The sequence below is a fragment of the Panthera leo genome, chromosome C1 (assembly GCF_018350215.1).
Source record: "Panthera leo isolate Ple1 chromosome C1, P.leo_Ple1_pat1.1, whole genome shotgun sequence".
Lineage (NCBI taxonomy): Eukaryota > Metazoa > Chordata > Mammalia > Carnivora > Felidae > Panthera > Panthera leo.
This window is the reverse complement of record NC_056686.1, coordinates 213,052,842-213,080,696: the sequence shown is the minus strand read 5'-3', so window position 1 is coordinate 213,080,696 and position 27,855 is coordinate 213,052,842. Positions and strand designations below refer to the sequence as shown.

The window sequence follows — 27,855 nt, the reverse complement described above, 5'->3', positions numbered from 1 at the left end:
ACTGTGGTCCCCAGGGAGTGGGCGGTCTTCGCGAACCCTTCTCCGGAACCCAGACCTGGTGATGCCCACCCAGGAGGAGTGGGCTGGGATCTGGTCTTCGGTCAGGGAAGGGGCTGAAGTGAGGGTTTCAGGACCGACCCGCACCCCTCCCCTCTGCTCCTTGCACACCCTCAGCCCTTCTCTCTCCAAGGCGGCTCTGGGGGCAGATGCTCCCCAGCTCCTGCCTACCTGGCCCCTAAGCTGGGCATCCCGTTGCCTGGCTCCGGGCTTGGCTGGGTGCTGCTGTGTCCTGTCATTCTCTTGCTCCTCAGTCAGGAGGTCACCTTGACAATCGGGTGGGGGGGGGGGGGTGGGGGGGGAGGGGAGCTGGAACTGGATGCCTCAAGGAGAGTGCACGGGAGCTGGAGGCCAGACCCCTGGTGTCCTCCCCCACTTGCTTCTCTTTCTGAGAAGGGACAAAGGGCAAAGAAGCAAAGGGCCTGGTCGCTCTTTGCTGGTGGGCTGTATAGGGGGTCTAGGACTGAGCGCTCACGGGCCCAATCCCCAGGCCACTCTGGAGGGCCCTGGTTACCTTGCTCGGGGGCTGGGTTGTCCTGGGAGTCTCTGAGGTTGGGTGTCCTGTGCGGGGTGCGGTGCTGAACAGAGCAGGCAAGATGGAGTGAGGCAGGCAGGTAGGGTGGCCTGGCCGAGAGCGGGGAGGCAGAGGAACAGATCAATGGCAGCTGGGAGTCTGGGAGAGGGATGGCCAGGGATGGCTCTCAGGGGGTCCGACAGAGAGCTGACCTGGCAGGGAGGAGGGGCTGAGGGCTCAGGTCCCCCACCCCCTAGTGGCTGGCACAGCAGGGTCCCCAGGGAAGCCTGTTTGCTTTGTGCCTTTCTGTCGGAAGAGAGTCGGCTCCCTGAGACAATATCCATTTTTATATTTCTTGGAAATTTCACGGCATTCATTTCAGGGAAAATAAAAGCTGTCATTGCTGGAGAAATGATACCAATCAGGGCCTGAAAAGGCTGGAAAATTATCCTCCTGGAGACGGAACGTTGAGGGAAAAAATGCAGATTAAAAGCACAAAGAACCACTTTGCCACCGCCCTGCCCTCCCCTCCTCCCTTACGGAATCACCACATTTTACATAATTCCACCTCTCCTCAGTAGAATTAATTGGACCCAAGAAGAATGCGTGGGGCAGAGGAGGACCCTGGGATGGCCGGAGGTGGAGGCAGAGAGTATCCAGAGCAGTGGTATAGAGATGGATGGATGGACAGACACAGGAGAGGCAGCACGGGGGCAGAGGAGGCCACTCAGGGCCAGGGGCCCAGGACCCAGGCTGCTGAAAAGCCCCAGGGAGGGGACAAGGTGATGGGTCCTTTGAGCCCTTGTCTTGTCGGTGTTATCAGCTGGGGCTCCATGGCAGTCTTGGGCTGTCTCGCTGTTGAGGTCAGTCCTACAGGCTGGAACTGGCAGGTCTGGGAGCACTGGTGCCTTGCAGGGTCCTGTGCTAGGAAATGAGAAAGCAGAGAGACTCGAGAGACAGTAGCATTGGTCCAAGAAGCCCTGAGATCCCTGTGCCTCACATGGCCAGGGCCTGAGGGTACTGTGGTGAGCCAGGCAGAAGCGGACCCTGTTTCAGGGGCTGGGGGCCGTGGGAGGGAGGTCCCACATTAAAAAAGCAAGTTGTAAGGGAAGAAGGTGGTGGGTAACCCCCCCCCCCCCACCCCAGCCAGTCCCCTCCCTCCACCAGTCCGCATGGCAGGGGCCTGAGGCCTACATCTGAGGACAAGGGCTGCTGGGCAGGGCAGCCTCCCTCCTTGTTCTCAGCGGGGAGGGGCTCACGCATGACTCTCCAGTCCTTTTCTCTCTTCCTGGCCAGGGACTTCCAGAGCAGTGGGGGCAGAGGCCAGCCAAGGATTGGGGGAAGGGTGCAGTTTCAGCCCTGAGGCCCCCTTCCTGGTTGCATGGCCAACCAAAACCCCAGACGGCCTCCCGCGAGGCATGGGTAAGGTCAGGGCTAAGGGAGAAGACCAGAAAGACCACGTATTGAAGCCTGCTCAGTGCCAGGCACCTTGCCAGGAGCGTGCAGGACCTATTTCAGCACACCCCATAGTCTTTCTGGGAGTTCTCCCTGGGCGGTCTCCAGTCCTGTGGGCTCGGCTGGGACAATCCACGCACCTCCTGATCTCCAGCTTGAGCCCTTTTCGGGCTGGCGGGAGTGGGGGCATCAGATCAAAGGGGAACCCTTTCCTGGGAATAGCAGGCGCCCTCACTCTTCCCGGGACACAGTTGTACCTGGAATCCCCGATCCCGGAGCCTGCGCAAGACCTTCGGGAGCGTGTCCCGCAGCCGCCGTCCCCGCCCCCGAGCTGCCACCGAGCTGCCAGGTAGCTGGGATGAAGGGTGGAAGAAGGAGGGGGCGCGGGGGGCGGGCGGAGGAGGGTGGAGCCGCCGGCGCGCCCCCTCCCTCGGGGCCGGCGGGCTGCGCGGCGCGCCGGCAGAGGAGGCGGCGGGCGCACGGAGAGAGCTCCCGCCCGCCCGGCTCCGCTCCGGCTCTGGCTCCGGCTCCGGCCCGGGCTCGACCCGCTCAGTTCCAGCTCGGCCCGGGCGCGCACCTGCCGGGTAAGTGGCATCCGAGTCCGCTGCCGCCGCGGCCAGCAACGCGGCCACATCCGCCGCCGCCGCCGCCGCTGCGCCGAGCCTCCAGGCTTTGTCTGTGTCCTCGCAGCTCCGGCTCCGGCTGCGGCTGCGACTCCCGGGCTCGGCTCTCCGGCTCCGCGGACTGCGCGGCGAGGCTCCGCGCCCAGAGTATGGGGCGCTTGGGGTCAGCTCGCTCCGCGCCGGGGGTGAAACTTCACTCAAGTTTGGGTTCCGAGGAAAACCTGTTGAAGCCAGGAGTGGCCCAGGGCGGGGACGGAGGGGCGGGGGACGGAACCGGTTCTAGTTTCTTAAGGCCGTCGGGGCTTCTCTCCGATGCGGGGCCGGTTGGAGCGCACCGCTTGGGAAAGGGGCTGGTGGCATTATGGCCACCGAATAGAAGACGGGGCTGGGGGCGGCCCTACGGACATCCGCGAGGACAAAGTTTGGTTCTTTAGCCGCTTTCTTGAACGTCTGGTTCCAGGGCAGCTTCTGGGGCCGCGTAGACGCGCCCTTGACCGCACCTCCTTTCTCCAGTCTCCGTTTCCCCCCTCCCCCACCCGGCCTTCGCCGTAGCAGGTCGCAGACGAGAAAGGCAAAGGGAAGAGAAACAGTCCTTCATTGAGGGCCTACTGTGTGCGAGGCCCCGTGCACGCTGCTCCCCTACTTTGTATCAGGGACCTCCCAAATATGCGGCAGGCATGTGTTTGCAGTGGGAGAGGAGTTAGGTTAAAAAAAAGGACGACACTGTGCGTGTGCGAGGTGGTGGCCACTCTGAGCCTTCCCCTGACTCATTCTTGAGTAGCTGGGGGAGGCCAGGCCCCAGACCCGCTAGCGGTTGGAGACACGGGGTGGCCTCCAGCCTCTGGACCTAGGCCTGCGCCCCTCCAGTCGTGCTTGTGGGCCCCGTCGGGGGCCCAGGGCCTCTCTGAACCTGCGTCTACCCTTCCCGCAGCTGCAGCCCGTGAGCCATGCGGAGGTTCGCCGGGAGGCCGACGGTCCGCGCATCCTGTAGCTGAGATCGCCGAGGGCTGCGTGGCGGGGCCAGCGGCACCATGGAGACCCCATATTCGATGACGGCTCACTACGACGAGTTCCAGGAGGTCAAATACGTGAGCCGGTGCGGCACGGGAGGAGCGCGCGGGGCCTCGCTGCCCCCCGGCTTCCCGCTGGGCGCGGGGCGCAGCGCCACCGGGGCCCGAGCGGGGCTGCCGCGCTGGAACCGGCGCGAGGTGTGCCTGCTGTCGGGACTGGTGTTCGCCGCCGGCCTCTGCGCCATCCTGGCCGCCATGCTGGCGCTCAAGTACCTGGGTCCCGGCGCCGCGGGCGGCGGCGGCGGCGCCTGCTCCGAGGGCTGCCCGGAGCGCAAGGCCTTCGCGCGCGCCGCCCGCTTCCTGGCCGCCAACCTGGACGCCAGCATAGACCCGTGCCAGGATTTCTACTCCTTCGCGTGCGGTGGCTGGCTGCGGCGCCACGCCATCCCCGACGACAAGCTCACCTACGGTACCATCGCTGCCATCGGCGAGCAGAACGAGGAGCGACTGCGGCGCCTGCTGGCGCGGCCCGGGGGTGGGCCGGGGGTGCGGCCCAGCGCAAGGTGCGCGCCTTCTTCCGCTCGTGCCTCGACATGCGTGAGATCGAGCGGCTCGGCCCACGGCCCATGCTCGAAGTCATCGAGGACTGCGGGGGCTGGGACCTGGGCGGTGCCGCCGAGCGCCCGGGGGCCGCCGCGCTCTGGGACCTCAACCGGCTGCTGTACAAGGCCCAGGGCGTGTACAGCGCCGCCGCGCTCTTCTCGCTCACCGTCAGCCTGGACGACAGGAATTCCTCGCGCTACGTCATCCGCGTGAGTGCGTCCCCCTCCCCGGTCACCCCAGCAGCAGCCTGGGACCGGGGGCGCCGCCGCCCCGCTCGCGCGCCCCCCAGCGCAAGGCGACCTTTGCGTAAAGGGAGGGAGCGCAAGGGGAGGGGAGCGCGCACCCGCATAGCGCGGGAGGAGGGCGCGAGTAATTTCCCTCGGGTAATTGCCGTGCTTAGCGGAGCCGCGGGAGCCGCAATTTCCCAGTCCTGTGGCAGGCTGTGAGAGCACGCAAGGAGGGGTGTGCCAGTGGGCTCGGGCGGGCCAGAATGCCAGGGGCCTCGGCTCTCGGTGTGGGCTCCGAGAGTGCCCCGTATAGGTGGGGAAGGTTGAAGGCTTACAGAAGGAAGGGTGGGGGGACTGGGTCCTCCTCCGCTCCCCGAATCTCCAGGCGAGACTGATTAGGGGCGGAGGTTTCCACCAACTTCTCTGGGTGGAAGGAGGGCTAATGTGCTTTTGTGCTGCTCCTGGGGCTTGCGACAGTAGGTGTCTGCTACGTCCTCTGTTTGGGCATTTGGATGGAACTTCAGTCTGTGTGCAAGAGCCTGACATGTTGCCCGCTGATCTCTGACCTCTGACCCCCGTCACTCTCCCCAGATTGACCAGGATGGGCTCACTCTGCCGGAGAGGACCCTGTACTTAGCTCAGGATGAGGAGAGTGAGAAGGTGTGGGGGCATGGGGTGGGACTGCAGGGAAGGCCTGGGGCTCCAGGAGGGACGGACTAGGGCCTGACACGGACCCCCCCCCCCCCCCCCCCCCCCCCCCCCCCCCGCGAAATGTCCCATCTTGGTGCAGATCCTGGCAGCATACCGGGTGTTCATGGAGCGCCTGCTCAGCCTACTGGGGGCCGATGCTGTGGAGCAGAAGGCACAGGAGATCCTGCAGCTGGAGCAGCGGCTGGCCAACGTGAGCGGGGGCGGGGGAGGGCTGCCATGGGCCCACATGAGTGGGGGGGGCTGCCATGGGCCCACATGAGTGGGGGGGGGCTGCCATGGGCCCACATGAGTGGGGGGGGCTGCCGTGGGCCCACATGAGTGGGGGGGGGCTGCCGTGGGCCCACATGAGTGGGGAGGGCTGCCGTGGGCCCACATGAGTGGGGGGGGGCTGCCGTGGGCCCACATGAGTGGGGGGGGGCTGCCATGGGCCCACATGAGTGGGGGGGGCTGCCATGGGCCCACATGAGTGGGGAGGGCTGCCGTGGGCCCACATGAGTGGGGGGGGGCTGCCATGGGCCCACATGAGTGGGGGGGGCTGCCGTGGGCCCACATGAGTGGGGGGGGCTGCCGTGGGCCCACATGAGTGGGGGGGGCTGCCGTGGGCCCACATGAGTGGGGAGGGCTGCCGTGGGCCCACATGAGTGGGGGGGGCTGCCGTGGGCCCACATGAGTGGCGGGGGGCTGCCGTGGGCCCACATGAGTGGGGGCGGCTGCCATGGGCCCACATGAGTGGGGAGGGCTGCCATGGGCCCACATGAGTGGGGGGGGGCTGCCATGGGCCCACATGAGTGGGGGGGGCTGCCATGGGCCCACATGAGTGGGGGGGGCTGCCGTGGGCCCACATGAGTGGGGAGGGCTGCCGTGGGCCCACATGAGTGGGAGGGGGCTGCCATGGGCCCACATGAGTGGGGGGGGGCTGCCATGGGCCCACATGAGTGGGGGGGGCTGCCATGGGCCCACATGAGTGGGGAGGGCTGCCATGGGCCCACATGAGTGGGGGGGGGCTGCCGTGGGCCCACATGAGTGGGGGGGGCTGCCGTGGGCCCACATGAGTGGGGGGGGCTGCCGTGGGCCCACATGAGTGGGGGGGGGCTGCCGTGGGCCCACATGAGTGAAGGGGGCTGCCGTGGGCCCACATGAGTGGGGAGGGCTGCCATGGGCCCACATGAGTGGGGGGGCTGCCATGGGCCCACATGAGTGGGGGGGGCTGCCGTGGGCCCACATGAGTGGGGGAGGGCTGCCGTGGGCCCACATGAGTGGGGGGGGCTGCCGTGGGCCCACATGAGTGGGGGGGGCTGCCGTGGGCCCACATGAGTGGGGGGGGCTGCCGTTGGCCCACATGAGTGGGGAGGGCTGCCGTGGGCCCACATGAGTGGGGGGGGGCTGCCGTGGGCCCACATGAGTGGGGGGGGCTGCCGTGGGCCCACATGAGTGGGGGGGGCTGCCGTGGGCCCACATGAGTGGGGGGGGGCTGCCGTGGGCCCACATGAGTGAAGGGGGCTGCCGTGGGCCCACATGAGTGGGGAGGGCTGCCATGGGCCCACATGAGTGGGGGGGCTGCCATGGGCCCACATGAGTGGGGGGGGCTGCCGTGGGCCCACATGAGTGGGGGAGGGCTGCCGTGGGCCCACATGAGTGGGGGGGGCTGCCGTGGGCCCACATGAGTGGGGGGGGCTGCCGTGGGCCCACATGAGTGGGGGGGGCTGCCGTTGGCCCACATGAGTGGGGAGGGCTGCCGTGGGCCCACATGAGTGGGGGGGGGCTGCCGTGGGCCCACATGAGTGGGGGGGGCTGCCGTGGGCCCACATGAGTGGGGGGGGCTGCCATGGGCCCACGTGAGTGGGGAGGGCTGCCGTGGGCCCACATGAGTGGGGGGGGGCTGCCGTGGGCCCACATGAGTGGGGGGGGGCTGCCGTGGGCCCACATGAGTGGGGGGGGGCTGCCGTGGGCCCACATGAGTGGGGGGGGCTGCCGTGGGCCCACATGAGTGGGGGGGGCTGCCGTGGGCCCACATGAGTGGGGGGGGGCTGCCGTGGGCCCACATGAGTGAAGGGGGCTGCCGTGGGCCCACATGAGTGGGGAGGGCTGCCATGGGCCCACATGAGTGGGGGGGGCTGCCGTGGGCCCACATGAGTGGGGGGGGCTGCCGTGGGCCCACATGAGTGGGGGAGGGCTGCCGTGGGCCCACATGAGTGGGGGGGGCTGCCGTGGGCCCACATGAGTGGGGGGGGCTGCCGTGGGCCCACATGAGTGGGGGGGGCTGCCGTTGGCCCACATGAGTGGGGAGGGCTGCCGTGGGCCCACATGAGTGGGGGGGGGCTGCCGTGGGCCCACATGAGTGGGGGGGGCTGCCGTGGGCCCACATGAGTGGGGGGGGGCTGCCGTGGGCCCACATGAGTGGGGGGGGCTGCCGTGGGCCGAGGGATGGCGCCGTTAGGCAGGGCCCTGTCAACTCCAATCTCTGCCTCCAGATCACAGTGTCAGAGTACGATGACCTCCGGCGGGATGTCAGCTCCATGTACAACAAGGTGACGCTGGGGCAGTTGCAGAAGATCACCCCTCACGTGAGTGCGGCCCGCCGCGGTGAGGAGGCATTGATGCTGGGACTCCAGGGCCGTTGTTCCCCAGGGTGGGGCGAGGCCTTCCACGGCCATGGATTCCTGTGTCCTCCCGTGCGTCTCCCGGACTCCCTCCCCGTCCTCTGTGCTCCCTGCAACACCCAGCCCTACTGTCCCCCACCCTCGGCCCCACAGCTGCAGTGGAAGTGGCTGCTGGACCAGATCTTCCAGGAGGACTTCTCGGAGGATGAGGAGGTGGTGCTGTTGGCCACAGACTACATGCAGCAGGTGTCCCAGCTCATCCGCTCCACACCCCGCAGGTACAGCTGCTGATCACCCCCCCCCACCTGCCCCTCCACATCCCTCACCCGCACCCCAGATGTGTCTGCTTGGTAAGGTCTGAATTCCCGTTTCACCTCCGTCCAGTAGCCACACTGGGGAGGCATGTGAAGAGCACTGGAATAGGAATCCAGATCCCTAGGTGCAGAGGTGGCTCTCCCACCTTCTCTCTGGGACCCTGGGCAGGGCTTGTGAGCTCCCTGAGCTGCGGTTTCTTCATCTGGGGAGAGTGAGGCCGACTGAGTCCGGACTCCAGAAACGGAAGGTGTGGGTGCAGTTCTGCTGCCCCAGGGCCACCTTGGGGAGCGCCTCCCTGGTCTCTGCCCGGAGGCCCCCCAAGGCCAGTCCTGAGGCAGACAGTCACCCCGAGTGCCCACCCTCCTACTGCATAGCAGGTCGGCATCAGGCACTCGTCTCAGGGGCCAGAGATGTGTCCTGCTTCGTGTGGGCCCTTTTCCCTGACTGGGGCTCAGGCCACTCCAGGTTCCGGCTCCATGGGTCTGGAGTGACCCCCGCTCCTGCGCGGGTGCCGGGTGTAACCCCAGGCCGAGGGGTCTGGAGTGGCGTGGCACGGAACCCTTGGGTGGCCCTTGCGTATGAGCCTGTGTGGACACCCAGCCGTTTGCCCTGGCCCTCAGGATCCTGCACAACTACCTGGTGTGGCGCGTAGTGGTGGTCCTGAGTGAGCACCTGTCACCACCGTTCCGAGAGGCGCTGCACGAGCTGGCACGGGAGATGGAGGGCAGTGACAAGCCACAGGAGCTGGCCCGTGTCTGCCTGGGCCAGGCCAACCGCCACTTTGGCATGGCGCTTGGAGCTCTCTTTGTACATGAGCACTTCTCAGCTGCCAGCAAGGCCAAGGTCAGGCTGCCCTGGGCTTGGGGGTTGGGTGTGGGTGCAGGTGCTGGGCAGGGCGTAGAGTCCTCCCATGGCCTTGCGCTGAGAATGGGGAGCCCACATATTCCCTTGCAGATAGGGGCGCTCCGAAGCTCCAGACTTCTTACCAGGCCACCTCCCCCAGGAAGCCTACCTCATCTGTCAGCCACAGGAGGGCTAGCCCCTCAGGCTCCTGCCCCCCCTTCTCTGCCATGCTCAGTAGATTGTTGCTGGGGCAGTTTGTGCTTCCAGACTGTGAGCTTTTTGTAAGGGGGGCCAGGCCTGGATCCCCACCTCCAAGGTCCCGCTTGGCGCTCAGGACCAAGCCTTAGGCCTGGGAAGTGGTACTGAATCAGTGGTATCCCTCGTGCCAGGTGCTGGGGGCCCAGAGTTAAGGCCTCCTGAGTTGACCCTTGATCCCTGACCCCTGGCCCTATAGGTGCAGCAGCTTGTGGAAGACATCAAGTACATCTTGGGCCGGCGCCTGGAGGAGTTGGACTGGATGGATGCTGAGACCAAGGCAGCTGCTCGGGCCAAGGTGAAGTGGACCCTTTCCCATCTGTAGATTCCACGAACACTTATGGAGTGCCTACTGCATGCCAGGCTCGAGTGACAGAAGAGGCGGAGATGCCCCTTGTGGAGCTGGCATCACCTGGTCTGGTCTCGCCTGTCCTTGAGCCCTGCCTCTAGACTACAGCCTCTCCCTTGGGGGGCGGGGGGCTGTCTCCTGAGGCCCTGGCTGCCCTCTCGCCCGCAGCTCCAGTACATGATGGTGATGGTAGGCTACCCCGACTTCCTGCTCAAACCCGAGGCTGTGGACAAGGAGTACGAGGTGGGTCTGCCTCTGGCCCCACCCTGCCTAACCAGCTGGGCTTCTCCCGGCCTTTGGCCAAGACCCCCAGGGAGGCCCCCCACGACCGAAGAGAAGGAACCATGACCCTCGGCTGATGGCCCCTGGGGGGACGTGGGGCCCGCCCAGCGCTGGTCTGGCCATGCCCGTCGCCTGCCACTGAGTGCTGCCCATCCCCTGTGCAGTTTGAGGTCCACGAGAAGACCTACTTCAAGAACATCTTGAACAGCATCCGCTTCAGCATCCAGCTCTCAGTCAAGAAGATCCGGCAGGAGGTGGACAAATCCACGTGGGTGCCTGGCCCAGAGCGGGGCGAGTCAGGGAGGGAGGTTCCATGGGGAGAGGCTCCTTAGCCAAGGCCAGGAGGCTGGGAGCGGGCGGGTGGGGGGGGTGCGGCAAACCGCCTCAAAGTCATGCTGGTGCAGAGGTCATGGGGCCCGGGCGGGTGGTGGTGGGGGCCATGAGGGTGGGGGCTCAGCCTAGAGGAGGCGCGGGGCGTGGCCACAGGCTGGGTCACTAGGGTAGCTTTTAAGGAGGAGGGGGCTGGGAGGTGGGGGGGGGGAGCGTGGGTCTCCCTAGCTGACCCCCACCTCCCTCCACAGGTGGCTGCTCCCACCACAGGCCCTCAATGCCTACTATCTACCCAACAAGAACCAGATGGGTAAGAGGGCGTGCCCCGCAAGGGGCGGGGCCTGGAGGCGGGGCCAGTCTCCTGCTGACCACGCCCTCTCTGTAGTGTTCCCGGCAGGTATTCTGCAGCCCACGCTCTATGACCCTGACTTTCCACAGTGAGTACCCAACCCAGCATGAGCCAGAGCCAGCTCTGCAGCCCTGTCTGCTGGGTGCATGAAAGCTGCCGGGACTGTCCCGATCCGGGCTGGGCCCAGGGGTCATGACAGTGGCAGATCCTGGGTCCCCATAGTCTTACCTCATCCTTGATTATTTAGAAAAATGTGTAGGTTTTTTTTCTTTCTTTCTTTCTTTTAAATGTCCTGAGTTCCCCCTTACCTGGTTTGAGGCTTCTTTTAGGGGTTTCAAAAGTGGCTTAGTGATGAGGAAACAGGCCAAATCCAAGGTGGGGTGCCTCAGTTTCCCTCATGTCTTCGTCCAACCTGGTCTCTTCCCCTGTCCCAGCTCTGTTAGAGGTTATTTCCTACAGAGCAGCTGCAAAGGTATTGTTGGTCCCTTTTACATGTTGTATGAGGACTCTAAGGCACGAGTGCCCCAAGACCGTGGGGACACCACTGTGGCCTCCCTAGGCCACCTCTGGCTTGACCGGGGCCTTCCAGGGCCCAGGCAGCAGCGTGGAGCTCTCGGAGGGCGGGTGAGGCTGGGGCCTGACGCTGCTGCCGTGGGCCCAGGTCTTTGAACTACGGGGGCATCGGCACCATCATTGGACATGAGCTGACCCACGGCTATGACGACTGGGGTGAGGCCCGAGGGTGGCCAGAGGGGGTGTCGGGGGAAGGGAAAGGCAGACAGCGGGGGGGCAAGGCGATGCCGGGTGGATCGAGACCCCACAGCCCCCCTGTCCCCATTGGCCGGTGGGTGGGAGAGGGGGCTTCGGGCATGAGAGTCCGTCTCCACCGCTCTGCCTGCTGCCCACAGGGGGCCAGTATGATCGCTCAGGCAACCTGCTGCACTGGTGGACGGAGGCCTCCTACAGCCGCTTCTTGCGCAAGGCGGAGTGCATCGTGCACCTGTATGACAACTTCACCGTCTACAACCAGCGCGTAAGATGCCCTTGCTGCCCCTCAGGCCCGGCTGGGCGTGGACGAGGAGCATGCGTGCCCACGTGTTCACACATGTGCCCAGGGCCCAGCTCACATGCCCAGGGTGTGCATGCGCACTCACGTGGGTGCGTGGAGGAGTTCACGCAGACTCACATGAGGCACGAGGGGGTCGGGGCCGCATCTAAATCCTCCGGGAAAGGGAAGGGGAGTGTGGGCGGGGGCCCAGGGTGGCAAGGCCTGAGGAAGGCCAGTGGGCGGCAGACGGACCCCGGCCCCTTCCCTTCTCGGCAGGTGAACGGGAAGCACACACTTGGTGAGAACATCGCGGACATGGGCGGCCTCAAGCTGGCCTATTATGTGAGCTGCCCCCGCCTGGCCCTTCGTTCCTGTGGGGGGAAGGATGGGGGCTGATGAGGACTCCACGAGGGACGTGGGCACCCCAGCCTCCCCATCACATGGCGCTTTGGCTTGGGGGAGCGGGGCCTGTGACTGGCACAGGGTCCACTGGAAAAGGAGGGACTCCCGGGCTGCTTTGGGGAGAGCAAGGAGGGCTGCCTGGGGTTAGCCTTCCCAGGAGGGAGCACAGCTCAGGAAAGGCGGAAGGCAGGGAGCCTGGGGCTCGGCATGGTGGGCGGTGTGCAGAACAGGGGCCGGTGAGGGGCTGACTGGGTGGAGGGTGAGTCAGGTCACCGCACTGGGGGCACCACAGCTCCACACTGTCACCCCCAGGCCTATCAGAAGTGGGTGCGGGAGCACGGCCCGGAGCACCCGCTGCACCGGCTCAAGTACACGCACGACCAGCTCTTCTTCATTGCCTTTGCCCAGGTGGGCCAGGTGGGGGCCAGGTGGGGGGTGGGCAGGGGTGGGGACATAGCTCTCGGCCTGCCTCTCATCAGCCACCCTCAGAGGCAATGGTCCCATGGGTTCTGATGAGGACTCAAGGCCTAGTGCGCTGGGGTGGGGGGAGGTTTGCAAGGCTTGCTCAATGGACTCCTTGGCTTCAATTTCCCCTCTCCTCCCCTCCCCTCCCCGCCATGGGGCCCAGAACTGGTGCATCAAGCGGCGGTCACAGTCCATCTACCTGCAGGTGCTGACCGACAAGCACGCACCTGAGCACTACAGGTGGGCCTGCCTGCCTGGGCCTCATCCCCTTGTGTCTGGGGTGGGAGCAGGTGGGGATGGGGAGGGGCAGCTGGGGGGTAGTGGCCGTTGGAACCCACACCTGCTGGGTCTCTCCTCCTGCCTGCCCCAGGGTGCTGGGCAGCGTGTCCCAGTTCGAGGAGTTTGGCCGGGCCTTCCATTGCCCCAAGGACTCACCCATGAACCCTGCCCACAAGTGCTCTGTGTGGTGAGCCTGGCCATCGGCCCGCACGCCCTCACCACCCGCCCTGCACGAATTGCCTCCCTGCCAGCTGCCGGGGCAGGCATGGACCCGGCACTGGTCTGCTCTGGGCGCCACCCACCTTAAGGCCTCCAGGACCTGGCCTTCTTGCTGTCCCTCACTTCCGGAGGGGCCCGGAGCAGGGATGGGGCTGGGCTCCAGGAGGCCGTGGGGGTGAGATGCTGGGGTCCCCAGTCTTGGCTCTAAGGAGCCAGACCCCCTGGCCAGGGTGGATTGTACAGGCCCCACCTTCAGTCTGTTCTTGCTGCTAAGTCTGGTCAATAAACTGCTGTACCGTTGTCTTGGTTTCTTCAGGGGCCTCCGGAGCAGGTAGGGCTGAAGGGGTCCCTTTGTGGGGAAGCTCAGGCCCTCAGCACCGCGGGGACCCTAGAGAAGACCTTCTCGTCCCTTCCTGTGCCCCCTCCCTGGCTCTTCTGTCTCTCCCACCAACCACCTGCTCCTCCCTCCCCCAGAGTCCCGCCTAGGCTCCTGTCCAGCTCCAGACCAGGCTCGTGGGGGCCAGAACACCAAGCCCGCTGGTCTGTGCTCCAGCATGACCCTGGGACTCACTTCCCCTCAAAGTGTAGATATCACAGGCCAGGCCTTGGGCTCAGCGTGTCCAAGAAAGAGGAGCTATGAGACACGCTTACATGGAGGTAGGGGCCACTCTGTACATACAACACTGAGTCGTGCTCTCCGGTCTGGAGTGGACGCTCCAGGGATGAGAGAAAGAGAAGAGCTGTCAGGGGCTGGCCTGTGACATGGCCGTGAGGCGCTAGGCCCCGCCCATGGTGGGAGGGGGAGGAGGGAGGGCTTTCCCGTCACACACAGGATGGTGGGGTGCGGGGAGAAGGTCACATGGGGCAGCCCCACTGGGGGATCCAGGTGCCTGCAGTGAGTGGGGGACCGTGGGCCTCCTGCCTTTCCTCCTCTAGTCTGTTTCTCTCACTTTAGGGACAGCCTAGAGGGGGCGCCCCTCCCTGGCTGTGCCCGGCGTGGCCTATCCCCATCTCCCACCGCAGTGGAGAATCTCTTGCCAGCCCAGCTCCTGTCATGCTCAGAGAACAGCCATCCCCATCTCGGCCTTGAGTGACATTTAAAAAGTTCCTTTTATCTGAGCCTCGGGCACACCACCCCTGGGGAATGAGAGACAGAAAATGCACGTGCCACAGCTGACGGAGGCAGAGTAGAGGGGCGGGCGTTGTGTGGCCCTGGGGAGGGCTCTGCGGAGAAGTGGCAGGAACTTAGAAGGACCCCATAGGAAGAGCCAAGTTCCCCCAAGGGGCAGGGACTCTTCAGGAGATGAGCAGGGCAGAGCACCCTTCAAAGGTGGAGGTGGGGTGTGCAGGGAGTAGGGGTCGGGTAGAGGAGCCGTGATTATGGACCTACCTCCAAATTCCCCTCCAAGCCCCTCGCCCCCTGGCCTGGGCATGTGTATACCATATCCCTCAGCAGCTGGCACGCTACAATGTGCCTCTGGTGGCTGGCACAGCCAGCCAGTTCGCTCCTTGCCACCCACTTGGGTGGGGCCTGGTGTCTGGGACCCTCCACACCCCGTGCCCAGCCCATCCATCTGACCTGGGATCCTGGCTGGAATCGGAGTCCCCAGGCCCAGCCCTTTTGCCCCCTGTGCCCCGGTGGCTCTTTAGTTCCCCAGCTCCACCCAAGACCAAGCCTTCCTGTCTCCCATCCAGCTCAGGGGAGGTCTGGGGTGGACGGAGCCTAGGGGGTGAGACCTCCCCATTCTGTCTGTGCCCTGCTGAGGGAGCCAGAGGGACTTGGGCGTGGCGGGGGCGGGGGGCGGGGCGGGGATGGTGGGCCCCCGGGGAGAGGACGAGTTTCCTGGCCTGGAGGCTGGTCCAGCGGGAAGCCTGTGGGACTTGGCTGCTGGCCGGGGGCCTCAAACCCAGTGTGCATTCCAGCCAGGGTGCGCCCACCCTGCGGGCGGGACCGTGGGCCGCCAGGCCGTGAAGCTCCTGCGGAGACGTCGCTGCTACCTGGGGCTTCGGGGCTTCACAGCCCTTCAGGGAGAACTGAGGGAGATCATCAGGTCAGAGGGAGCTCGAGCCAAGGGCACCCCAAGGACAGAGTCCTGGTGCTTGGACGGGGCCCATGAACTCCAGGCACAGCCACGAAACCCAGGGCCACGGTGTGGCCCAGCCTGGCACAAACGTGACACTGTGTGTCACCCGCTGCTTCCCAAACTGCTTTTCCAGACACACCCTAAGAGCATCCTCACTGCAGCCCACTGAGGTGCCAGGGTGACAGGAACAGGGAAACCGAGGGGAGCCACGGGCCCTGCCTAAGGGCACGGCGCACACGTTCGCTGACGGGCACCACTCAGCCGCCACGTCCTCTTGAGCTCTGGGCGTCCGTCCTATACTCGGTGCCAGCTGTCTGAGCGTCCTGTTAGGGAACCACGCACGTGGTGTAGACGCTGGCCACTCGTGGTCTGCCGGCCCCTGTGCCAGCGGCTCTACTGAGGAGGCCGGCAAGGTCGGCACAGCTGCCCACCCAGCCTCAGTTTCCCCGTCTTAAGTGAAGGCCGTGAGTGCCGAGAAGGCCCCTTGGGCAGCCGTGGGACGGGTTGTGGTAGGGCTGGCCCCAGCCGTCCCCCGGGGAGTGAGGGCGTCCTCTGAGCACAGCTCGCTGGGATGACGGAAAGCAGTCTTCAGCCAAGCAGTTAATAGCAGGGAAAGAGCTTTCAGGCGTCCACCTCGCGCCCGCGTGCAGAGCGCCTTGTGGTTCCTGGTGCGGCTCTGGTTGTGCCATCCGTGGCTTTGAGACCTTGAGCCCAGGGGTCACTGCTGGGTGGCCTTGGCAAGTGACTCACCCTCTCTGGGTCCCGGGACCATCACCGGCAGCCCCGGGGGAGTGTGTGTGCCAGGGGCCGGCCTGCCTGCGATGGATTGATGTGAGCCACCCTTCCCCTCCTCCCCGCCCAAGCTGAGGCCTGCACGGCCGCTGCCCCAGCAGGCTCGGCCCGACTCCGAGACCTCAGGTCAAGGATGCCGGGAGCACCCTCCGTCTGGGGCCCCCTGGGTGCCAGCTCGGTACAGATCCGGGGAGGACTAGGAGCCAGCTGGAGAGGTGTGCCCGAGCCTCCCTGCCTAGGGTCTCAGAGAGAACGGGGGGGTCGGCAGCCCCGGGATTTCTGTGGCACCCAGGAGGGGGCACAGGGCTCCTGGTGCCACTGACCAGCCATAAGCCCCGGGCCTTTCTAAACAGCTCAGTGGAACCAGATTCAAGTTTCTGCCATTCCTGTGGCTGCTTCTGTGCCAACTCCAGATGCCTGGTGCTCTGGGGACCCTGGGGCCCCCGCTTGTGAAGTACCCTAGATGCGATATTTTTTTATTTTATTTATTTGTAAATGTTTATTTTTTTAAATTTTTTTATTTTTTTAAAGAGTTTAGAAGCTTTTTTTTAAAAAAACTTTTAACGTTTATTTACTTTTGAGACAGAGACAGAGCATGAATGGGGGAGGGGCAGAGAGAGAGAGAGAGACACAGAATCGGAAGCAGGCTCCAGGCTCTGAGCCATCAGCCCAGAGCCCGACGCGGGGCTCGAACTCACGGACCGCGAGATCGTGACCTGAGCTGAAGTCGGACGCTTAACCGACTGAGCCACCCAGGCGCCCCTATGTTTGTTTATTTTGAGAGAGAGACCATGAGAAAGAGAGCGAGAGACCATGAGAGAGAAAGAGAGAGCATGAGAGAGAGACCATGAGAGAGAGAGCACGAGTGGGGGAGGAGCAGAGAGAGAAAGAGACAGAGAATCCCAAGCAGGCCCCACGCTGCCAGGGCACAGCCCGACGTGGGGCTTGATCCCACAAACTGCCAGACCATGTCCTGAGCTGACACCGAGAGTCGGACACTTAACCGACTGAGCCACCTCGGCGCTGCTGGATGCAATATTTAAAAAAAAATTGTAATGTTTTATTTATTTTTGGGAGACAGAGTGCAAGCTGGGGAGGGGCACAGAGAGGGAGACACAGAATCCGAAGCAGCCTCCGGGCTCCGAGCTGTTAGCACAGAGCCCGACGCAAGGGCTGAACTCACGAACCGAGAGATCATGACCTGAGCCGAAGTCGGGCACCCAACCGACTGAGCCACCCCGACGCCCCTAGATGCAATATATATTTTTTTTAACTTTTATTTATTTTTGAGACAGAGACACAGCATGAACGGGGGAGGGGCAGAGAGAGAGGGAGACACAGAATCGGAAGCAGGCTCCAGGCTCTGAGCCATCAGCCCAGAGCCCTACGTGGGGCTCGAACTCGCGGACTGCGAGATCGTGACCTGAGGTGAAGTCGGACGCTTTACCGACTGAGCCACCCAGGTGCCCCGAGATGCAATATTTTTAAATGGCTTGAGCTCCTATGCCAAAAATGTTTGGAAAGCCCAGGGTCTTCCATATGCAAATAGCTCTGGGGGTATGTTCTGAGGGGGATTAGGCCTCTCCTCATGCCTCCTTTCCCACCCTGACGTCCCCTATGCCGGGCTGCCCCCTATCCCTTCCTTCCCCAGGGACCTCCCACATGGAACTGGGTAGAGTCACAGACTTTACTGAAGGTTTGGGGGGGGGGCAGAGGGGCCCTCTCTGTGCCTCCTCTCCTTTCTCCCCTTCTGGATGTCTCCGTCCTCCCTCCAAGTGACCTGAGAAACCTACTTCCTCTTGATTGATTAAAAAGAGCATTTTCCCCTTCCCTCTGCTGGCTCCAGGCTGGCCTAGAGGCCCAGCACCGTCTGTAGTCCTGTGACTGTCCCCTCCGGCCACCCAGCAGCAGGACGGGGTGGTGGGGGAGAGCAGGGCGCACCAGTCCCACTGCCCTACCCCCGCCTCCATCCCGCAGTTTCTGCGCGACCCTGGACGACTCGAATTTGGACGGCACATCACTGAGCCAAGTCTGTCCGGATCTTAGCAGAGCGTCTCCTGTGCAGCCTTCACCCGGTCACTGGCGTCGCCTGCAAAGCTGCCAGGGATGGGGACCGCCAGATCCCAAGCCCCCTTCCCTTTGGGTAAAACTAGCTGGGCACTGGCCTGGCCTTTCCTGCAGAGTCCTTCTAATGAACTGGACTCCCCCCCCCCCCCCCCCCCCCCCCCCGTGTCCTGGCAGGGTCCCTGTTCTGGGACTGCTCCGGCCACAGGGCTCCCCTCTTGCCCTCCCTGTCACCCCACGCCGGGCTGGAGGTGCCCAGAGGGCCGCCTGGGCACACGGCTCAGCCCCCAGGCCCCAGGCCCTTGGAGCAGCCCGGCATGAGCTCATCAGGTCGGAGGGGAGTGAGGCGGTGCCTGTTCTCCCACCTCAGCGGCCGCCCGCCTGGAAGCCTCTGGCGGTGGCTCAGGCTGATTCATTGGGCGGCAGGCAGCTCAAGTCCCGGAGCCACTGTCACATGGTGCCGTTAAGCCGCATCTCTCCTTGTCTGTAGTTTGCATAAATAATAAAAAAAATCCCTCCCACCTTCCTGCGGGACCAAAACGTGGCCGGGACTGCTGAAGGGGATCTGCATGGGGAGGTCTGAACGTGGCCACTTCTCTCTCACCCGAGGAGCCCAGGGCAGGGAGGGAGGGGCGTGCCGGACGGAACTTGCAACGCTGATGAGCGAAGAAAGGGCAAGGTCAGGGTGCCCGGGGCCTGGATGCCTCCCGGCGGAGGGTGGACCGGGGGGGGGGGGGGGGGGGGGGGGGGGGGGGGGGGGGCGGCCTCATCCTTTGGGAGCCGGGAGGAGGGCGGCCGTCTCCTCCCGGGGGGGCAGCGGAGGAGACACACAGTTGGTCCCTAGGCACTGTGCCCAGCACGTTGGCACAGACCGGGCTCCCCCAGCGACAAGGTTACACCAAGGGGAGCTTCGGCTGCCTGTCGTCAGTGCTCTGGCCCGGCGTGTGTGCTGGTAACAAATGCCGAAGTTCTGTTCAGCCGGAGTAAGCAGGCCCTGGGGCCACTTTAGATCAGAGGGTGCAATTTAAAATCCTGCACAGCTTCCTGGAGGCCTCCGGAGGCCCCGCCGGGAGGTAGGAATCGGGGGTGTCAGCCTCACAGGGCAACAGCCTGTCACGTAGATGCTGACCAGGTGGGGAGACCTGCTTCTGGAACGGGGGGCGGTGGGGGCTGGCGAACCGCATCAGATGGTAATGTCAGCCTCAAGGGCAGGACGAGGGCGCATCTGGCATCCCGTCTGAGGCCTCCCGAGAGACAGCATGCCTGTTTTTCCCCATCGTGACACATCCCGTATCAGCCCCCTGAGCCGGGTTGGGCCAGGTGCAGGGACAGGGGCTCAAGGGGACTCCATGAGCTGGGGGCCCTGGGTCTAGAGGAGACTGGACCTGTGGTGCCCTCCAGACCCTGTCTGAGCCCCGGAAATGCTGACACACCCGCGGCCAAAGGGAGCTGTTTGGCCTGAGTCCTATCCGGGGTCCCAGCCTGCCTGGCCCCCCATCTGGATCTCAGGGCATCAGGTTAAAGGGACACTGAGTCCTCCTGAGTGTCTACGGTATGTTGGGCCCTAATATGCTTTATCTCCTTTGGGGACTTGCCGTGACCCTGGGCAGGGGGCACCCTAAACGGGAGTCCGGACGTTCATATTTAATATCCAGCTCCATGCTGGCACCTTTCCCCCGTCAGCGGGGCGTCCACCCCCGACATGGAAGAGAACGAGGGTGCCCAGAGAGGGACACCCTCTCCCCGTTTGCTCACTTCCAGTGGATTGTGATGTGTGAGAGTTTAGTGTGTCTGCCCAAGTGGATTTAGGGATAACATGATCTAGTTTTAAACAAACGAATCCCCCACAACAATCAAGTAGCTTCCGAAAGAGCCCTGTAAAGACACAGCCAGTAACACCGATAATCCACACGAGGTAAGGGACCGCAGACGCGACCGTCCTCTCTCCTGATACGTGCTCATCATCACCCATGGTGCACACCTGATGGGAAATCAGCCCCAAATATAAAAACTAAACAAAACCAAACTGTTTGAAACAACTCTGCCCCCGTCGTTACTGGTGAAGCTTTGCCCCAAGCGACTGGTGCCCTGAGACACGACTCAATAGAGCACGAAATCCTTATGGACAAGCAAGGTATCTAAAAACTAAGCTTTCAGAACGTGGAGACAAGCCCCCGCAATGCTTTTCCCAGCGATGTTTAAAGTTATGTGCTTTTCAACTCAGTACTTTTTTGATATTTCCCTAAGCAATGATAAATATTTGGAAAGCTCTTTTAAAGTTTCTTGCATAATAGCATGAGACAAAAAACACCTACCACCAGGCAAACACTTATTTTTTTTTTCTGCCGCAGTAAAAATGGCAGAAACAATGAACAGAAAATGATCTGTCGACACACCGAAAGGCATTTCTTTGTCAGCAAATACTGTCGGAAGATGTAGAGAAAACACTACCACAGATTGGAAGGATGTGTTAGCGCAAATTACCCAGTGTGGGAGGTTTACCGTGTGGTTTTTTTTACACATCTCAGCTTAAGGTATTTGCTTGGGTTCTGTTTCAATAATGAAATACACAAACCACTTTGTGTGTGTGTGTGTGTGTGTGTGTGTGTGTGTGAGAAAGAGAGAGAGAGAGAGAGTCAGGAAAGGAAAGACAGAGTAGAGAAGATATATGAATGCCTTGTTTCATAAGAACAATTGCACACAGGGAAAACTGTCAGGCACCCGCTGATGGATCGGCTACTGAGAAAGGATTTTTTTAAAGGATTCTGGATGAGGAAAAAGTGTCGAGGGAGCTGTACCTACAAAACTCACTGGCCTACCTTGTCAAACCACTGCAGGAAAGAGCTAGAAGCCCAAGGGCACAGGAGCCCTCCGTGGTGTTAACTTTAAAAAAATCAAGATTTTTGGGGCACCTGGGTGGCTCAGTCAGTTAAGCCTCTGACTTCAGCTCAGGTCATGATCTCACGGTCCATAGGTTCGAGCCCTCGTCGGGCTCTGTGCTGACAGCTCAGAGCCAGAGCCTGCTTCTGATTCTGTGTCCCCTCCCTCACTCATTCTCTCTTTCTCTCTCTCTCTCTCTCTCAAAAATAAATAAATATTTTAAAAAAGTTAAACAAAAACCAAGGTTGTTCTAGTAAAGCAGAATCTTTACGATACTTGGTAATAAAATCGGGTGTGACCAGGAAAGTTTCCAGGCCACACAAAGAATGGGGAAGGGCTGTTGTGAATTCCCCCTCTCTTTCCTCCTACCTTTCCCTCCTTCTTAAAGACTGGGGTGCTGACATTTCTTGAGGAGACGAGAGCTATCAGTTTTAGGCACCCAGCAAATTATTGAAAAAACAGATTCACCTTCCCTGGTGAACATCTTCCAGGGAAAGACGTTAAAAACAAATGTTTGAAAATGTTTCCATGGACACGTGATTTTGTGGCTAACAATGTGTTTGACCCACAAAACCTACACATTAAAAAAAAAAAAAAGAACTTGGAAGCTGTCTGTTTTTAAAAAATTTAAATGTAATTTACCCACCGTAAAATTCATTCTTTTCAAGTGTCTGATTCAGTGGTTTCTAGAATACCCAAAATGGTGCAACAATTACCACTCAATCCAGAATAACCTGTTTTTTAAACCTGTAGAGTTTTAAATTTTTTAATCTTATTTATTTTTTTAAGTAAACTCTACACCTAACATGGGGTTTGAACTCTTGACCCTGAAATCAAGAGTCACACGTTCTACTGACTGAGCCAGCCAGGGGCCTCTAAACCTGCAGAGTTTTAAAATGTAGAGTTTCCTTGGGTTTGGAACCCATTTATGAAGTATAAACACGCAGCACCTCTCCATTGGCTTGTAAAACCAACTAACTGATAACAGGGAAGACAAATAGAGCAGCTGGATTTTTACTCTTTGCCTAATTGGTGGATGGAGTTTAAAGATGAACATGATTGGGGCGCCTGGGTGGCTCAGTTGGTCGAGTGTCCGACATCGGCTCAGGTCATGATCTCGCGGTTCGTGGGTTCGAGCCCCGCGTCGGGCTCTGTGCTGACAGCTCGGAGCCTGGAGCCTGCTTCGGATTCTGAGTCTCCCTCTCTCTCTGTTCCTCCCCTGCTCGAGCTCTCTCTCTCTCAAAAACAAATAAAGATTAAAAAAAATAAAAAAACCATGAATATGATGGTTTAGGAAGCCTAGCTAATGATGCCCTTTTCCCATTCAGCTCCCATATTTTTGTGACAGCCACTAAAATCCAAAATTGAAATAAACTGCCCTGAGGGCCATGCCTTCAAATTGATGTTTTACAGTGTGAGATCAAGATTTTAGTAAATAAGAATTATAACACTCAGTGTGATGACAGACGGTACCTAGACTTACTGTGATGACCATTTCTTATCGTACATCTATATCTAATCACTGTGTTGTCCACCTGAAATGAATACAATTTTGTATGTCAGTTACTCTTCAATTAAGTTTTTTTCATGTTTATTTATTTTTTAGAGAGAGAGAGAGCGAGCAAGACAGTGCACATGTGTACGCAAGCAAGGGGAGGGCAGAGAGAAAGGAAGGGAGAATCCCCAGCAGGCTCTGCACTGTCAGCACAGAGCCTGATGGGGGCCTCGAACTCATGAACCGCAAGATGATGACCTGAGCCGAAATCGAGTCAAACGCTCAACTGACTGAGCCACCCAGGCGCCCCAAATAAGATTCTTATCCCTGAAATAACCAGAGTGTTATTTTCCAAGAGTCAGGTCACATTATGCCCCTGTTAAAAGCCTTCCAATTTACATACCACACCTTGGGTAAAGTTCAAACTCCCCACCCACCTGCTCCCGTCTCTTATCCCTCAGGTTTTACCCCTACCCCACTCACCCCAACTCTGGTCCAGCTAGTGCTGGAATAGCACTTGCTGATTGCTGCCTCAGGGCCCTTGCACGGCTGTTCCTTCTGCATTGCTCACGCCCTCACTTCCTTGTCTTGGCTCCACTGTCTGCTCCTCAGGCAGCCAGCCCCTCCCTGACCTACTGATCTGGATTATCCACCACGTCCCCTCGCTCACAGCCATACTAAGGATTTTTCTCTCTAGAACACATCACTACCGGCATTAGACTGTATTATAACGGTTTATTTGATTATTGCTTTGTCTCTGTCAGTAGACTAGAGGCCCCCGGGCGGGGGAAATGGGATCTCATCTCTTCACAGATCTAGGCCCATCACCCAGATGGCCGCCTGGAGGGGGCAAGGGTTGCTCTGGGGCCACCTGCCTCCACCCATCCTTGGGTCTCCCAGTCTGGGATGGTCACTGAGGGGGTGAACATCAGTACCTAAGTGACTTGGGACAAGTCTCTCCATTCTGTGTCACCATCTGCTCTCTGTGTAGTAGGACCGCTGGGCTCCCTAGGAGGTGCCCCTGGAGGACTGTACCGCGTCCTGGCCCCAGCAGCCTCCTCAGCCAGCAAGGTGCCTGCAGGCCCAGGTGCGGGGTGACAGGAAACCACCCTTTTCCGGGAGCCCCGATGTGCCTGAATCCTCGGTGCTGTGAAGACCGAAGTGAAGAAGCAGGCGTGGCGAGGGGTCTGGGCAAAGTTGTAGCCCGCTGGGGGCGGGGGCCTCTAGGATGGTGCCCCCCTGGTCCTCACGCAGGGCTATCTGCGGGGCGTCACCTGGCCTTCAGAGCCCCGTCCTTACCCTGACACTGAGGTCGAGGCGGAGTTGCGAACAGCCCAGGGGCACCGTGGGTGCCCAGGAAGGCCGCGACCCCGGGCTCCGGGGCACCCCATCGAGGCGCCCGGGGCCGAGAGGAGTTGATTGCCGGCAGGCGAAGGTCTGGGGGGAGGGGCCCGGGGCGGGGTGCGGCGGCGCCCGGGGACGGGTGGGGCGGGTCACGGTCAGGGCGCGGCCCCCGCCAGCAGCAGCAACAGCGCCCCGGCCAGCAGGGGCAGCGACGGCGGACCGGCGGCCGGGCCCGGGGGCGCGGCGTCGTTGGGGCCGGCAGAGGGCGGCAGGCCGCAGTCGGTGTAGGGCTCCAGGCAGGCGGCGAAGGCCATGACGTGCGCCACGAAGCTCTGCTCCTGCACGCCGTGCACCAGGTGCGCCTGCGGGCCGCGCGCGAACACCGCCACGTCCTCGCCGCCGTGGGTCTCGGACTGCAGGGGCACCGCGGCCTGCTGCTGGTACGAGGGGTCCCCTGGGCGGAGGGCGGGGGGGAGGGGGGGTTCAGGGCCCGCCGGGCGGCCGGCGGCTCCCTCCCTCGAGTTCCCCCCAGACCGCCCGCCGCTGCACTCACCGCTCTGGCTGTCGCTGACGTTGGGCCGGGGGCCGTCCTTGAGCGCGAAGCCGCCGGGCCCGTTGCCATACAGGATGGAGGTGTAGGTCTTGTTGTCATGGGCTTTGCTGGGGGCTAGGCCTGCAGGGAGGAGGGACCCGGCGATCGCCCTGACCGCAGCCAGGGGGCCTCCGCGGGCTACACCTAGTAAACCTAGGCACTTTGGGCCTCGCCGGCTTCATCCTCACAAGAACCCTACAAGGCCGTTGCTATTGTTGCCCCGTTTGACAGATGAGGAAAGGGAGAGTCGGAGCAGTTTCTGCCACATAACTGAGGAAACCCTGCCACCCTCCCGGGCCTACCGAAAATGGAGCTGCCTCGAAGCGTGTAGCCACCAAAAGAGAAGACGTGGGAGTGGTCAGCGGTGACAAGGGTCAGAGTGTCCTTCTCGCTCGTGAGCTGGCTGGCCTTGTCGATGGCAGAATCGAACATGACGGCCTCCGTCAGTGCCAGATAAGCCCTGCCGTCGTGATGACCGTGGTCGATGCGGCCTCCTGCGGGCAGGGCGCGTGGAAGGTGGACGATGCCCAGCCCGCCCTGGCCATTCCCACTCCCGTGCTCCGCAAGGGGCTGCCTGCCACGCACCCTCCACAAACAGGTAGAAGCCCCGGGGGTTCCTCCTCAGCAGGTGCAGGGCCGCCTCCGTCATCTCCATCAGGGAGGGGTCCCGGGTGTGGTTTCGGTGGACCTCGTATTTCGTGTCTCCTGGCTCAAAGAGGCCTGTGGGGAAGGGGGCCGGTGGTGACGGGTAGGCCGGGGAGTGGGTGTGAACATCTGGGCGCACGCTTGGCCCTCTGAGGACCCGGGAGGCCAGGGCAGGAACGTGGGGGTGGCTGGGGTCATTACCCATGAGGTGTGTTACGGAGGGGTCCTGGGAAGCCTGAAGGAGCCCCTGGCGGTTCCACACGTACCGGGCACCCTGGGGGGGGGGCGGGGAGGGTGCAGAGCCAGGCCTCAGTCCATAGCCCTCGGATCCGTGTCCCTCTCGTGCCCCGTGCACCTCTGGGCCCCCATCACCTGGTGCCTGGCCTGCCACTCCTGCACCAGGTTGCGCCCATCCAACCTGATTCCGTTCTGTGTGGCGTCACTCAGATACTCAGGGTCTGGGGTCCCCTTGGGAAACATGTACTTTCGGCCTCCGCCCAGGATCACCTGTAGCCAAAGGATTAGGCAGGTGGGCGTGGGGCCCTGCTGGCCCCTCGCCCCCTCCTCAGAGAGCCCCACGCTCCCCTTTCAGGTCTGTGGGTGTGGCCTGTCCCCGGCGGTCCCTCCTCCGCCACCTCGGCCCCCCCCCCGAGCTCCGGGAGACCCTGCCAGGCCCCAGAGCTGAGATCGGCAGTTGCCTGGGACTGTGGCGGTGGAGACACGCCCCCCCCCCGTCCCCCTGCTTGCCCTTCGCGGCTCACATCAATGTCCACGTTGGAGATGAGCTGCCGGGCGATGTCCTGGCACCCCTCCTTCCGGGCCTTGGCGGGCATGTCCGCGTCTGAGTACCAGTTGCGGTTGACCACGTGCGCGTAGGTGCCGGCTGGCGAGGCGTGCTGCACTCTTGTGGTGGTCACCACCCCCACGGACTTCCCTGGGGGTGGCCGAGCTCAGGGTGAGCCCCTGAGGTCTCTGATCCTGCCCCTGCCCGCTAAGCCGGCCCCAAGCCCACCTGCTTTCTTGGCCCGGTACATCACGGAGATGACCTCGTTGCCCTGTGTTGTGTTGCACTGGTCAAAGCGGGCAGCTGCACTCAGTCCAATGGTCTGGTAGTTGGCCTTGACCCCGCACAGGTAGGCTGTGGCTGTGCCTGCGCTATCTGGCACCTGTCTGTCCACGTTGTATGTCTGGGGACAGAGACACCCTCAGCTCCCCTCTGGCTCCATCAGATACCCGAGATCCTGACCCAAGCCCAGGGGGCCCACCCTCACCGCCCTGGTCCCCGAACTCCGGCCCCAAGCCTCCTGGGCCTTCCCTCCCGTCGCACTCCTGGGCACCCGCCCCCCTTCTGGTGGGGAGCACCCCGAGGCCACCCAGCCCTTACCTTGGACAGAGCCACATACGGAAAGTGGTCCATGGCCAGGGGCGTCTCGGGTCCCAGTTTGTTATTCATTTGCCCCTTTAGGATCCGAGCGGCTGTCACCGTGGGCACCCCCATCCCTGAAGGAGCACACCTTGTCAGGCCCGAGTCCCCAGGGCTGGTCTGTGTCCACTGGCAGCCTTGGGGACCAGGGTTGTGGGAGCCACAGGCGGTGGACAGGCCTTGACACTCACCGTCCCCCAAGAAGAGAATGAGGTTCTTAGCAGCCGTCTGGATGGGCTTCAGCTTCTTAGCGGCATCCAGGGCTTGGGCTGCCTGGCGGTTCCAGAAGGCTGGGTCCTCCTCCTCAACTGGCCAAGGGGAGAGTGGAAGCCAGGTCAGTCTTGGGGGAGTGTCCTATACATGGGGGGCAGCCGGGAGGTGCCTCATTACCTGGGATGGTGCCAAGGGACAGCTGTGGCCTCAGGCCCAGCAGCAGAAGCAGCACCCAGGCTCCCTGCATGCCTGTGGGATGGTGGGAGGGCTGCAAGGCCAGGACTCCGGGGAGGCTGGGACCCTGGGGGAGCCAGAACGTGGGTACCAGCCGCAGTACAAGCCGCCCGGGCTTAAGTCAGGGGAGAACTTTGTTCCTGGTTGTAAAAGGCTCCATGTCCCTCCCATTGTCCCAGGTGGCCACGCTGACCCCGCCCCCGCCCTGTGACTTTAAGTCACGCTGGTAGAAGGCAAGTGGCAGGGCGTGGCTGGGCAAGCCTCAAGGCCGGGGTCCTGGAAAAGGCAGGTCTGTCCAGCACGGGATGGTCCCAGCAGTCTCCCTAGGGTGGGTGGGGTTGAGGGGGCACATCTCCTTTGGGTGAAAGGCACCCCGACAGGGGCCACTCCCGACCCTTGGCTCATACGACTTGTGGGAGCACTGTTGCTCCTTCGTTCACCTCACTTCTTCAGTGTTTTCTGAGAGCCAGCTTTGGACAGGCTCGGTTCTGGGTGCTAAGGGAGGTGGGGTGTGAGGCACACAGCCTGGGCCGGGGGCCGGGGTTTGGCCTCCTGATGCTGTGAGGCCCCGAGACGTGGGAAAGGAGGCATGAGGGGGTGGCCTGGCTTCTGACCAGGACTGGTGTGGGCAGGTGGGGAGGGTGCTGGGCTCAGAGGGTGCCCAGGAGACTGGACCCAGAGTCCCTTGTGCTGTGGAAAAGGGTGGGGCTAGTGGTGACAGCGTGGAACCTCGTCTCTGTGTCCAATTACGGGCCAGGCTTGTGGGGCTCTCGCGTGTGCGTGCACGTGTGTGGGGCAGGCAGGGGTGGGGACCCAGTGTACGTGAGGCTGACCTCCGCTCCCTTGGACAGGCAGAGAGGACCCAGGGGTGAGCTTCTTCTCTCCATGGGCCACGAATACCCACAGGTATGGCTTCTGATAAGGAACAAAGAGGTTTCCGTGAGCAGACCGGTTCAAAAGCATTCCTCCAATCCAGCGACCGCACGTCTGGGTGTATATTCAAAAGGTTTGAAAGCAAGGTCTGGAAGAGAGATTTGCAGCCCCATGTTCATGGCTGCCTTGTTCACAGGAGCGAAAAGGTGGAAGCAATTCAAGTGTCTATCATGAGATGAACGTATAAACAAGACGTAGTCCGTCCACGTAAGGGGATATT

The 27,855-nt window shown here is 62.2% G+C and overlaps 2 protein-coding genes and 1 long non-coding RNA gene across 3 annotated transcripts; 1 reads left to right on the top strand and 2 right to left on the bottom strand.

Annotated features, from left to right (window-relative positions):
- Positions 1-223: 223 nt before the first annotated feature.
- LOC122228370 lies at positions 224-1,560 on the bottom strand. The gene is made up of 3 exons (XR_006206541.1): positions 784-1,560; positions 572-681; positions 224-323 (listed from the first exon to the last, which is right to left on the bottom strand). It is a non-coding gene; the product is annotated as an uncharacterized LOC122228370 (long non-coding RNA).
- Positions 1,561-2,500: 940 nt separating this feature from the next.
- Positions 2,501-13,236, top strand: ECEL1 (endothelin converting enzyme like 1). Its single transcript, XM_042953379.1, is given in 19 exon segments — positions 2,501-2,610; positions 3,581-4,200; positions 4,203-4,471; positions 5,081-5,149; positions 5,280-5,390; positions 7,672-7,764; positions 7,954-8,078; positions 8,736-8,958; positions 9,413-9,511; positions 9,731-9,805; positions 10,009-10,112; positions 10,426-10,484; positions 10,560-10,611; positions 11,185-11,252; positions 11,432-11,556; positions 11,848-11,913; positions 12,286-12,381; positions 12,602-12,678; positions 12,809-13,236. Coding segments are annotated over 18 exon segments (2,331 nt in total). The 5' UTR covers positions 2,501-2,610; positions 3,581-3,680; the 3' UTR covers positions 12,909-13,236.
- A 10,514-nt stretch (positions 13,237-23,750) lies between these two features.
- ALPI (alkaline phosphatase, intestinal) lies at positions 23,751-26,738 on the bottom strand. The gene is made up of 11 exons (XM_042953378.1): positions 26,646-26,738; positions 26,447-26,563; positions 26,217-26,332; positions 25,845-26,019; positions 25,594-25,766; positions 25,205-25,339; positions 25,034-25,106; positions 24,773-24,907; positions 24,490-24,681; positions 24,149-24,268; positions 23,751-24,049 (listed from the first exon to the last, which is right to left on the bottom strand). The coding sequence occupies exons 1-11, from the start codon at positions 26,713-26,715 to the stop codon at positions 23,751-23,753; spliced, it is 1,605 nt and encodes a 534-aa protein (XP_042809312.1). The 5' UTR covers positions 26,716-26,738.
- Between the last annotated feature and the right edge of the window lie 1,117 nt (positions 26,739-27,855).

Excerpts from the sequence above, each read along its gene's own strand:
- ALPI (XM_042953378.1), bottom strand. The coding sequence starts at position 26,715 with ATGCAGGGAGCCTGGGTGCTGCTTCTGCTGCTGGGCCTGAGGCCACAG. Across the intron at positions 26,564-26,645 it reads GTCCCTTGGCACCATCCCAG|TTGAGGAGGAGGACCCAGCC; the intron begins GTAATGAGGCAC and ends CCCCTTGGCCAG. Across the intron at positions 26,020-26,216 it reads CGTATGTGGCTCTGTCCAAG|ACATACAACGTGGACAGACA; the intron begins GTAAGGGCTGGG and ends CTCTGTCCCCAG.